General features: G+C 45.6%; 1 protein-coding gene across 1 annotated transcript in view; it reads left to right on the forward strand.

Moving 5' to 3' along the window:
• Nucleotides 1–219: 219 nt before the first annotated feature.
• LOC119973948 (POC1 centriolar protein homolog A-like) overlaps nt 220–12,444 on the forward strand; it is a 139,562-nt gene continuing 127,337 nt past the window's right edge. Inside the window, 3 exon segments of the mRNA XM_038812632.1 lie at nt 220–351; nt 5,506–5,590; nt 11,493–11,664. Coding sequence (XP_038668560.1) covers nt 337–351; nt 5,506–5,590; nt 11,493–11,664 — 272 coding nt within the window. The 5' untranslated portion in view covers nt 220–336.

The following is a 12,444-nucleotide window of genomic DNA, read 5'->3' on the forward strand; positions in this document are numbered from 1 at the left end:
GGAATTGAACCCAGGTCCCTGGAGCTGTGATGGAGCAGTGCTAGCCACCGCGCCACCATCCTGGAGGGGAACGTGACCCGAAAGCGCCCTTCTTTCAAAAGCGACTTTAACTCCTGCTGCTCGTTCTTCTGCTGTCAGGTGTTTGCCATTTAAATCGGCGGAGAGATATTTGGCCCATGCCTTCGCCTTTAAGGAAGGGGCGTGGCCTGGCGGCGGCGGCCAACTGCCCGCGGGAGAGGAGCGCCCGGATTGGTGGAGCGGGGTAACCAGGGTGACGGGAGGGTAGCGCCGGGCCTAGTAGGGCAGGCAGCTCCTGACTCCAGCTGAGGAGGCAAGATGAGTTCCGGCCTGGTAGGTGAGCCGCGATGGCCGGGGACCGGCTCGGCGGGGTTGGGGTGGCATATCAGAGCCGGCTCTCCGGGTGAAAGGTGGGAGGAGGGAAAGCTGAGAGCTGGGCAGGGGAGAGGCTCTACCAGGCTGTGGGGAGGGTGAGAGCTGGGCAGGGGAGAGGCTCTACCAGGCTGTGGGGAGGGTGAGAGCTGGGTAGGGGAGAGGCTCTGCCAGGCTGTGGGGAGGGTGAGAGCTGGGCTGGGGAGAGGCTCTGCCAGGGTGAGAGAGTGAGAGTTGGGCAGGGGAGGCTCTGCCAGGGTGAGAGCTGGGCAGGGGAGGCTCTACCATGCCGTGGGGAGGGTGAGAGCTGGGAGGAGGGGAGGCTTCACCAGGGTGAGAGCTGGGAGGCGGAGAGGCTCTGCCAGGGTGAGAGCTGGGCAGGGGAGAGTGAGAACTGGGAGGAGGGGAGTGCCAGGCTGAGAGAGTGAGAGCTGGGCAGGGGAGAGGCTCTGTTAGGCTGAGAGCTGGGAGGAGGAGAGGCTCTACCAGGGTGAGAGCTGGGCAGGGGAGGGGCTCTGCCAGGCTGTGGGGAAGGTGAGAACTGGGAGGAGGGGAGGCTCTGCCAGGGTGAGAGCTGGGAGGAGGGGAGGCTCTGCCAGGGTGAGAGCTGGGAGGAGGGGAGGCTCTGCCAGGGTGAGAGCTGGGAGGAGGGGAGGCTCTGCCAGGGTGAGAGCTGGGAGGAGGGGAGGCTCTGCCAGGGTGAGAGCTGGGAGGAGGGCAGGCTCTGCCAGGGTGAGAGCTGGGAGGAGGGCAGGCTCTGCCAGGGCGAGAGCTGGGAGGAGGGGAGGCTCTGCCAGGGTGAGAGCTGGGAGGAGGGGAGGCTCTGCCAGGGTGAGAGCTGGGAGGAGGGGAGGCTCTGCCAGGGTGAGAGCTGGGAGGAGGGGAGGCTCTGCCAGTGTGAGAGCTGGGCAGGGGAGGGGCTCTGCCAGTCTGTGGGGAGGGTGAGAGCTGGGAAGAAAGGAGGCTCTGCCAGGCTGACAAAGGGTGAGAGCTGGGCAGGGGAGGGGCTCTGCCAGGCTGTGGGGAGGGTGAGAGCTGGGAAGAAAGGAGGCTCTGCCAGGCTGACAGAGGGTGAGAGCTGGGCAGGGGAGAGGCTCTGCCAGGCTGTGGGGAGGATGAGAGCTGGAGTGTGTCAGCGGATTGACTTCTTGCACCATGAATGCCATATTTATTTTAATTTTTTCCATTGACTACCCTCCCATAACAAATACACGACTGCCCAAGGGCATCAGGTTCACTTCAGCTCAGCTTTAAATTGCAATATAGTGAAGCAGCCTGAAGATGTCACATTTTAAATCTGGATTTGGTCATTGCAAAACTTGTTTTGTTCCAATAATGGGTCACTGGTGTAGACATTTATCGTCCATTTCAGGAGCATGAGATCACGCTGCCCTCTCCTGACACTAACACTGATTATCAGTCCAGGGTCATCTGGAATGTGAAGGTAACTCCTGGCATCTTATCTCCCTGCTATGAACTGTCTACTTCAAGCCCTTTCCCTACTTCCTGTCCTTCAGCTGCAATTATGAGGAGTTTTCAGAATGCTTTGAAACTAACCTTGACACGGTTCATTCAACTGCCTTAGTTGTGTCTTTTCTCTCTCTATTACCCCCCCCCCCCCCCCCCCCCCCCCCGCCCCCAAACAACGCACTCACACACGCACCTAGACTTGGCACTTCTTTCAGTAGCATCCCTCCCCTCATGCCCTTTCTGAGCTCCCTTGATCCTATTCCTGCTAAATTGCCAACTGTCCCACTTGCCTTTTTCACTCCTTCAGTGGCTCAAAAGCCACTCCGATGCTGCTGGCACTGCAAACTGTTCATAGAACATACAGTGCATTCGGCCCCTCGAGTTTGCACCGACCCACTTAAGCCCCCACTTCCACCCTATCCCCGTAACCCAATAACCCCTCCTGACCTTTTTGGACACTAAGGGCAATTTAGCATGGCCAATCCATCTAACCTGTACATCTTTGGACTGTGGGAGGAAACCGGGGCACCCGGAGGAAACCCGCGCAGGCTCCGCACAGACAGTGACCCAGCGGGGAATAGAACCTGGGACCCTGGCACTGTGAAGCCACAGTGCTATCCACTTGTGCTACCGTGCTGCCCATAAGAAAGCTGTGAAGTGACAGTGCTAACCAATGTGCTATTACTGCTGCCCTCAACCTAGTATCATGTACCTAGATATTATACCTATTGTTTTCAAATCTGACACCATCATCCTTCTCCATTTATTAAAAATACCTTTGCTTTTTAAAATTTTCTTTTTAAAACCACTGCCCCATCTCTGACCTTTTCTTCCCTAAAGGCTTTAAACTTGTTGCTCCCTTCCAAATTTGTGTCCATCTTTCCTGCTGGCCCACATTTGAAATTCTTCAAGTCATATTTCCATCCCTTCAACAGCACAGAAACATTACGATCAAAGTGACAGTAGCATCTTGTGTGTCTGAAACAGTTGATTGCTATTCCTCCTCATCTTTCTCTATCCCTTTGCAACCTGAGATTCAACTGACATTGTTCAGGCCATTGTTAAAGGCTTCCCTCGAATATATTCCCACTGGTTGCCTTGGAATCTCTTGCAATGGCTTCTCTTACCATTCCTTTTGAGCCACTGAAGGACCGATCCTCGAGCTACTTCAACTTCTAATCAATATGATACCTCTTAGTAATATAATCTAAAATCGTGACACCAGTTTCGATATGTATGGTGATGACATTTGGTTCTATCCAACCACCAAAACTGCTACCAGACCACTCATCTGATGTCTACTCCTGGATGAGCCACAATTTCCATCAGCTAAATATTGGAAAGACCAAAGCTATTGTCTTCTGCCCCGTCACAAGTTTTGTTGTGCCACCCATTCCATTCACTTCCATTCCATTCGCTTCCATTCGCTTCACTTCACTTGTTGCTGTCTCCGGCTGACTGGACTGTTCACAACATTGGCATCATTATTAACCCTGAGCAGAGCTCCAGATCTCTGTACTCTCCCATCTAATTTCACATCCATAACATTTCTCGTTCTTACCACAGCCTTATGTCTTGGGTGCTGGAACTTTAATTCATACCTTGTTGACTCCAGACTGAAACATTCCAATGCTCTCCTGGTTGGCCTCCCATTTCCCACCACTCAAAAACCTGAATTCGTCCAAACTTTTTCTGTCCATATCCTAACGCACATTGACTCATTCAGCTATCAGCCTGAAACTTGCTGACCTACATTGGCTCCCATGTTCCTGCACTTCAGATAGAAATTCACAACCACATGGTCAAATCCCATTTGCCTTCCCTTCTTCCAGGAACTCTGGCTTGGATTTCTGCTGAGCCAAGTGATTTATTGCTTATGCTGCATGATGACATCACTGCTACTGGATATCCCCTTGGTGCCAGATTAGAACTGGTGTCAGGAAAGGGGAAATCCACAGCAAGGAGATTGCTACATCTTGTGGGCAGCTTTTCTTGAAGTCAGCAGTGAGCATTGTCACTTCACTGCTGCCCACAGAATGTATCCCAAATGCCAACTATAGTGTGATGAGAATTGGACACTACAACCCATATTAGCAAGAACAAACAACAAAGAAAAGTACTGCACAGGAACAGGCCCTTCAGCCTTTGATGCCTGCGCTGACCATGATGCCGGTCGAACCTAAAACCTTCTACACTTCTGGGTCTATATCCCGCAATTCTCATCTTATTCATGTATTTTTCACGATGCCCCTGAAACGTCACTATTGTACCTACTTCCACCACCTCCTCTGGCAGCGAGTTCCAGGCACTCACTGGCCTCTGTGTTTAAAAAAAAAACTTCCCTCGCACATCTTCTCTAACTTTGCCCCTCGCACCTTAAACCTATGTCCCACTGGTAATTGACTCTTCCACACTGTCAATGCCTCTCATAATTTTGTAGACTTCCATCAGGTTGCCCCTCAACTTCAGTCGTTCCAGTGAGAACAAACCAAGTTTATCCTACCTCTCCTCATAGCTAATGCTCTCCATACCAGGCAACATCCTGGTAAACCTCTTCGGTACTCTCTCCAAAACCTTCACATCCTTCTGGTAGTGTGGCGACCAGAATTGAACACTATACTCCAAGTATCTCCTAACTAAAGTTGCAGCATGACTTGCCAATTTTTATACTCAATGCGCCGGCCAATGAAGGCAAGCATGCCATATGACTTCTTGACTACCTTCTCCAATTAAGTTGCCACTTTCAGTGACCTGTGGACCAGCACACCCAGATCCCTCTGCATGTCAATACTCTTAAGGGTTCTGCCATTTACTGTATATTTCACACCTGTATTAGACCTTCCAAAATGCATTACCTCATATTTGTCCTGATTAAACGCCATCTGCCATCACTCTGACCAAGTCTCCAACTGACCTATATCCTCTGACAGTCCTCATCGCTATCCACAATTCCAACCTTTTTGTTGTCCGCAAACTTACAAATCAGATCAGTTATATTTTCCTCCAAATCATTTACATATTCTACAGTAGCAAATGTCCCAGCACTTATCCCTGTGGAACACCACTAGTCACAGCCCTCCATTGCCATTTATTCCAACCATCCTATTTCTGGTTGCTTAAGTTACTCTGAACATATGAAACAAAGGATGGGAAAAAGCAATCAGATGTGTCAAGTTTGCCTCAAGGCAAGTTGGAGGGGTGGGAGTGGGGTGGGATGGGGAGGTGATATTCAGTTTCTACCTGCGTTGGGTGCGAGGCTGCCAGAGCAGCAGTACTCCTTGCCTGAACCTGGTGGCAAGAAATCTGGACCATTTCAGTTTTGGTCCACGTTCCATTATTTTTCCAGAACTGTGGGTCTCAAAGGGGCATTATGCTGGTACTCATTGCGTGTGGGAAGGTGGAGAATTGGCGGACTGCTACTCAAAGCTAGCTGGAAGGTAGAACGCGTGAGAGGACAGATGCATGTATTTGTATGAAATAATTATCAAAACTGTTTTTGTGTAGGAATATTTTCTTTTTCGCAAAATGTGTGTTGCACAATCATTTAAAATAAATACACTGTAACAATAATTATTAACTGGGTGTAATTAATGTTTGAAACACAGTATGTGCAAATATTTAAGGTTTCACTTTTTTATCTTGTAGGAGGATCCGACATTAGAACGGCACTTTAAAGGCCATCGTGACACTGTCACAAGTATCGACTTTAACTCTAACATGAAGCAGTTGGGTATGTTTCATTTCCTGAATAAACTATCAATTTATAATATTTTGGGGCATCAATAAAGTTAGGGGATAAGGTATGTGACAACTTGTTTGTTTGGGGAGAAGGCATTGAGGACCTCTAGTGATCAAGCTACCTAGAAATAAAGACTTCCATTTACCTAGTGCATTTCATGACTTTGGGTGCTCCAAAGCACTTTGCAGCCAAGGAAGTACTTTTGAAGTCTAATGTTGTAATATAGGAAAAGTATTCTAACATCAGACAAAATCCCAGATTTTTTTCACCAGGTCAGAGTTTAGTCAACATCAGTGTTGATCATGAATAATCAAAACATCCAAATCCTCAACCGTGCATTCTGAATTGGACTACTATCACTGCAGGTCCAGACTCGATATTCTTACTGTTGCGAAACAAAGCCAAAGAATGAAATAGCGAAACACAACTTTGGCTCATCAAGTAAAGTTCACACTATGCAATTTACTTTGTGATATTAGGAAAGATTCTGTGTGTTGCAGACCCAATCTGGCAGATATATCTTTCAGGGTTTGGCCAGCTCAGTCAGTACTGGTGCTACTGAGGCACTCTTGGTGATGGACATCGATATCCCTCACTCAGAATACATTAGTACCCTCAGTCCTTCTGCGAAGTAGTGTTCAACTTGAAAGGGTACTGATTCATCAGCTAAGGAAGGGAGATAGATGTTAACAGCAGATTTCCTTGCCCATGTTTGACTTGATGTCATAAGATCCGATACGGTCCAGAATCATTGTTGAGGATTTCATGGGCTGTTCCTTCTCGAGTTGCCATTTCTGGTGGGTCTGTCCTGCCGGCGGGACAGGATGTCCATAGTGATGATGTTGGAGGGGTCTGGACTATTGGTTATTAGGTATGATTTGTTGAGGATGACGATGCCAGGCTGTTGCTTGGCTAGTCTTTGGGACAGCTCTTGCAATTTTGGCCATAAATCCCCAAATGTTAGTGAGGAGCACTTTGTAGGATTGACTGGGCATCTTGTGCTTTTGCTTGTTTATTCTTCCTTTACTGAATTGGCAATAGCATCTTCTTGTGTGAAGGCAGATCCAGAATACTCTTTCACTCCCTCAACCATGCCCTCTGTTTTCAAGATGATTTCCTTTTTGGTCCTTAATCTGTCCCATCTTCCCTCTCACCATCTTTTTAAATGTTTAGAAAAGACTGTGGGGGTGCTCTGTTTATGTGTTACCTTTTAATCTTCCCTCTTTTGTGCTATTTTCCCCTCTTACTTCACAAGAAACAGGAGCAGGAATGGGCCATTCAGCCCTTTGAGCCCGCTCCACTATTCAATGAGGTCATGGCTGATCTATTTCAACACCATTTTCCTGCACTATCGCCGTATCCCTTGATGTTTTGAATATGTATCAGCTGCAGAGAATTTCAGCGATTCAAGATCCTCTGAGTAAAGAAATTCCTCCTCCTCCTCCTCCTCAGTCTTAAATGATGTGCCTCTTAATCTGGGACTATGTCCCTTGGTTCTAGACACCGCAGCCGAGGAAACATCCTTTCTGCATTTACCTTTTAAGGGTATTTTGTCGAACCTTTTAAGAATTTATAATAATAATCGCTTATTGTCACAAGTAGGCTTCAATAAAGTTCCTGTGAAAAGCCCCTAGTCGGCATATTCCGGCGCCTGTTTGGAGCGGCCGGTACGGGAATTGAACCGACGCCTTGTTCTGCATTACAAGCCAGCTATTTAACCCATTGTGCTGAACCTTGTCACACGAAGGCTTCAGTGAAGTTACTGTGAAAAGTCCCTAGTCGCCACATTCCGGCGCCTGTTCGGGGAGGCCGGTACGGGAATTGAACCCGGGCTGCTGCCTTGTTCTGCATTACAAGCCAGCTATTTATGTATGTTTGAATGAGATCACGTCTCATTCTTCTAAAATCCAGAGATTAAAAGCCCTGTCTATTTAATTGTTTCTCATAGGATAATCCCCCCATCTCTGGAGTTAACTTAGTGTACCGTCATTACACACTGTATGGCAAATAAATATTACCTTGTTAAGAAGACCAAAACTGTGCACAATATTCCAGGTGCAGCCTCACCAAGGCTCTATAAAATTGCAGTAAGACATCTTTACTCCAATACTCAAATCCTCTTGCAATATAGGTCAGCATACCATTTACCTTTAGAATTACTTGTTGGACCTGCATGTTAGCTTTCAGTGACTCATTAACGAGGACACCCAAATCCCTTTGATGGTCAACACTTTCCAGCCTGTCACTATTTAAAAAATACTCTGCATTTCTGTTTTTTCTACCAAAGTAAATAACATCACATTTCTCCACATTGTATGCTAAATCTTTGCCCACGCGTTTAGCCTCTCCAAATCCCCATAAAGTACCTTTGCTTCCTCCTCACAACTCACATTTCCACTTAATTCTATCTGCAAACTTGGAAATATTACATTTAATCCCCACACCCAATTCATTGATATTGATTATGAATAGCTGGGACCCAAGTACTTACCCTTGCAGTACCTCACTAGCCACTGCTTGCCAATCTGAAAATGACCCATTGATTCACAATCTCTGTTTTCTGTCCGATAATGTTCTCAATCTATGCCAGCATTTTCTCCAATTCCATGTGCCCTAATTTTGTCTACCAATTTCTTGTGTGAGATCTTTTCAAAAGCATTCTGCAAATCTAAATATACCACATCCACCGGTTCCCCCTTATCTATTCTGCCAGTTGCAACTTCAAAAACCTCCCAACCGGCTTGTTAAGCATGATGTCCCTTTCATAAATCCACATTAACTCTGCCCAATGCTACCATTATTTTTGAAGTGTCATGTTATCACATATTTTATTGTAGATTCTAGCATTTTCCCTAGTACTGATATAAAGCGAACAGGCCTGTGGTCCCCCCCCCCCCCTTTTCTTTCTCCCTCCTTTCGTAAATAGTGGGGTTATATTTGCCACTTTCCAATCTGCAGGAACCATTTTGCAGTCTATAGAATTTTGAAAGGTGACCACCAATGCATCTATTACCTCTACAGCCAACTCTTTCAACAATCTGGCATGTAGATCATTAGGTCCAAGGGACCTTATTTACTTTAAGTCCTATTAATTTCTCTAGTACCTTTGATGTACTAATATTAATAACTTGCACTAGTTTACACTAGTTCCTTGATTCTTCATTATTTCTGGGAGGTTTTAGTATTTTCCTCCATGAAGACAGCCACACAGTATTTGTTTAGTTTCTCTGCCATTTGCTTATTACCAATTATAAATTCTTCAGACTCCACTTGTAGTAGACTCACATTTGCTTTTGCAATCTTTTCCTTTTTACATACCTATGGGAGATATTGCATTCCTTTTTTATGTTTCTTGCTAGTTCACTCTCATTTTCTATTTTCCCTTTCTTAATCTTTTTCTTGGTCCTCCTTTGCAGAATTCTAAAATGCTTCCACATCTCAGGCTTACTCTATTTTTTGGCAACTTTGTACGCCTCCTCCTTTGATCTAATAGGATCTTTGATTTCCTTTTATAATTCTGCTCTGCACTTGCTGCATGATTCCCTACTGTTTTTTTTTAACCTGACAGTTATCATAAGCCTCCTTTTCCCCATACATTTTTAAAAACCTCTTTAGCCATCTAGAGGGTTCTAACTTTGGATGCCCTTTCTCTGCCCTTGAGGAATATGTTTACCTTGTACTCAGACTATCTCTTCCGTGAAGGCCTCCCCCAATGCTCCTTCACCGTTTGACCTGCCAATCATCGGCTACAACCCTATATCATTTTCCAGCTCATTGGAATTAGCCCCGCTGGAGCTGAGTTTCTTCATTATAGAATTGTCCATCTCTTTCCATAATGACCCTAAACCTAATGATCGCTATTAGTTAGGAGAAAGTATTACTCAATAATGCAATCCTGTTCATTAAAAATAATATAATGTGCCTTTAGTTAGTAGAAGGTTTCTTAAGATTGATTATTTTGATGAATACTTGAATATTAAATATCAAATTTGCAGAAAACAACATCAATACAGATCCTTAATGTTTTCAGGACATAAACTACTGACAATCAAAGGGTGCACATTATTTTAACTGACTTTTTAAAGCAGCTATTTCCAGCAGCTGTTGGACAGATTTCTGTCAAATTGAGCGAAACAGCATTGCTCATCTATCTTTTTTAAAAATTCATTTATGGGATGTGGGCGTTGCTGGTTAGGCCAGCATTTATTGCACATCCCTAATTGCCCTTCAGAAGGTGGTGGTGGTCTGCCTTTATAGAATCTTAGAATTTACAGTGCAGAAGGAGGCCATTTGGCCCATCGAGTCTGCACCTGCCCTTGGAAAGTGCACCCTACTTAAGCCCACACCTCCACCCTATCCCAGTAACCCCACCCAATCTTTTTTGGACACTTGAGGACAATTTAGCATGGTCACTCCACCTAACCTGCACATATTTGGACTGTGGCAGGAAACCGGAGCACCTGGAGGAAACCCATGTAGATATGGGGAGAATGTGCAGACTCCACACAGACATTGACCCAAACCGGGAATCGAACCTGGGACCCTGGAGCTGTGAATCAACAGTGCTAACCACTGTGCTACAGTGCCTTGAACCACTGCAGGTCCTGAAGTGTACACCCACACTGCTGTTAGGGAGGGAGTTCCAGGATTTTGCCCCAGTGACAATGAAGGAACAGCCATATAGTTCCAAGTCGGGGTGGTGAGTAACTTGGAGGGGTGGTGTTCCCAGGTATCTGCTGCTCTTGTCCTTCTCGATGGTAGTGGCCATGGGTTTGGAATGTGCTGTCTAAGAAACCTTGACAAGTTATTGCAGTGCATCTGCCACTGTCATTTCTTTGTTTCTGAAGGGAAGTTTAACACAATAAATTTCTACCACAAAATAATTCATCGGCTTTATTTTATGCTAATAACGTGAAAGAAAGAAAGATTTGCATAATATAGAGTCTTTGATGATCCCCAGATTTCCTGAGCATTTTGCAGCTAATGAAGTACCTTTTGAAGAGTAGTCACTATAATATAGGAAACATGGCAGGCAATTTGCGTAGAGCAATCTCCCACAAACAACGTGACAATGGCCAGTTAATGTGTTTATTGTGATGTTATCTCCCCTGCTCTTCTTTGAAATACTGCTGTGGGATATTTTACCCAGACAGGTTCATGGTTTAACTTTTCATCCTTTTTCAGATAATGCCATATAATTACCTATTTTTCTCATTACCTTATCTGCTGGCTCAACTAATTCACCCATTGAATCCATATGGTCCATTTAGGTCAGGAAAGCCCAATCTCAGTTGGGGTAGTGGCGAGGGTGCAACTGACCTCTGCTTCCATGGCTTAAAGCAGGGAAAATCCGCTAGAAATCTGGCTCTAATTTGTGTCTGATGGTCTTTGCTGTTTGTTGGGCCAGGATGGAATTGGGTTTGGCTGTGATGTCTTCATTATTGAATCGTTTTCTATCGATGGGTGGTGCGGCTAATGGATGAATCGTGGCTGAAGAACTGTAAGGACAGTGAGAAAACAATAGGAGGAGAGAAAGTGGGTAGTTGGTGAAAGTAAAGAAAAGTAGTACTGCAAACCTTGGGGCTTTTGGGTAGTCCCTGGTCCTGAAAAGAGTAAAGAGATCCGAAAGCTGGGCATAAGATCAAATTCTGTTTCACAGTTTTTATACACTGATCAAAATTGGCAGATTTGAGACAGGTGAGGCATAGTTTTCATAGCATCATAGAAATTGTTGCATTGCAGATTATGGAATAAAATGGTTACGTACTCAGTTTACAAATTAGGGAAAGGGGTTGAAGGAGACTGCATTGATGCATACTTTTAAGGAAAGAAAATGTACCAGTTTACATTGCAGGTTTGAAACAAACCTTAAAACTTTGTTTTCTTTTAACAGCAACCGGATCAATGGATTCCTGTGTCATGATCTGGAATTTGAAGCCACAGATGAGAGCCTATCGATTTGTCGGTCACAAAGATGCAGTCCTGTCAATTCAGTTCTCTCCCTCTGGTCACTTAGTGGCTTCTGCATCCCGAGACAAAACAGTCCGCCTCTGGGTTCCCAGTGTGTAAGAAACGTTTTTTTTTGAACTTGTGATTTAAAGTGGTAAATGAAAAGATTGATACCTATTACTGCTCAGGAACTGTGGATTGTGACTCAGTCTGGTCCCTTTATTGTATCTGCCAATTTTTATTGTGATGGCTACAAGCAGGAATGTTTATGGAATGTGGGCATTGCTGGCTTGGTCCTTAATGTCCACCCAAATTGCCCTTGAGACGGTGGTGGTGGACTGCCTTCTTGAACTGCTGCAGTCTCTCTGATGTAGGTATACCCACAGTGCTGTTGGGGATGGAGTTCCAGGATTTTGACCCAGTGACAGTGAAGGAACTGTGACATATTTCCAAGTCAGGATGGTGAGTGACTTGGAGGGCAACTTTCAGGTGGTTTTGTTCCCACGTGTCTGCTGCCCTTGTCTTTCCAGATGGAAACACATCGATCGACAGTTCCAATACGCCACAGCAAAAAACCTCACCAACCTTCTCAGAAGACAAACATGGGACATAACCGACTGTGTACCCTTCGTCGTCCAGTACTTCTCCGGAGCGGAGAATCTACGGCATCTTCTTCGCAGCCTTCAATATGTCATCAATGAAGACGAACACCTTGCCAAGGTCATTCCCACACCCGCAATACTTGCTTCCAAACAATCGCGCAACCTCAAACAAACCATTGTTTGCAGAAAACTATCCAGCCTTCAAAACAGCGACCACGACACCACACAACCTGCCATGGCAATCTCTGCAAGACGTGCCAGATCATTGACATGGGTACCACCATTATACGTGGG

The sequence above is a fragment of the Scyliorhinus canicula genome, chromosome 11, assembly GCF_902713615.1.
Source record: "Scyliorhinus canicula chromosome 11, sScyCan1.1, whole genome shotgun sequence".
Lineage (NCBI taxonomy): Eukaryota > Metazoa > Chordata > Chondrichthyes > Carcharhiniformes > Scyliorhinidae > Scyliorhinus > Scyliorhinus canicula.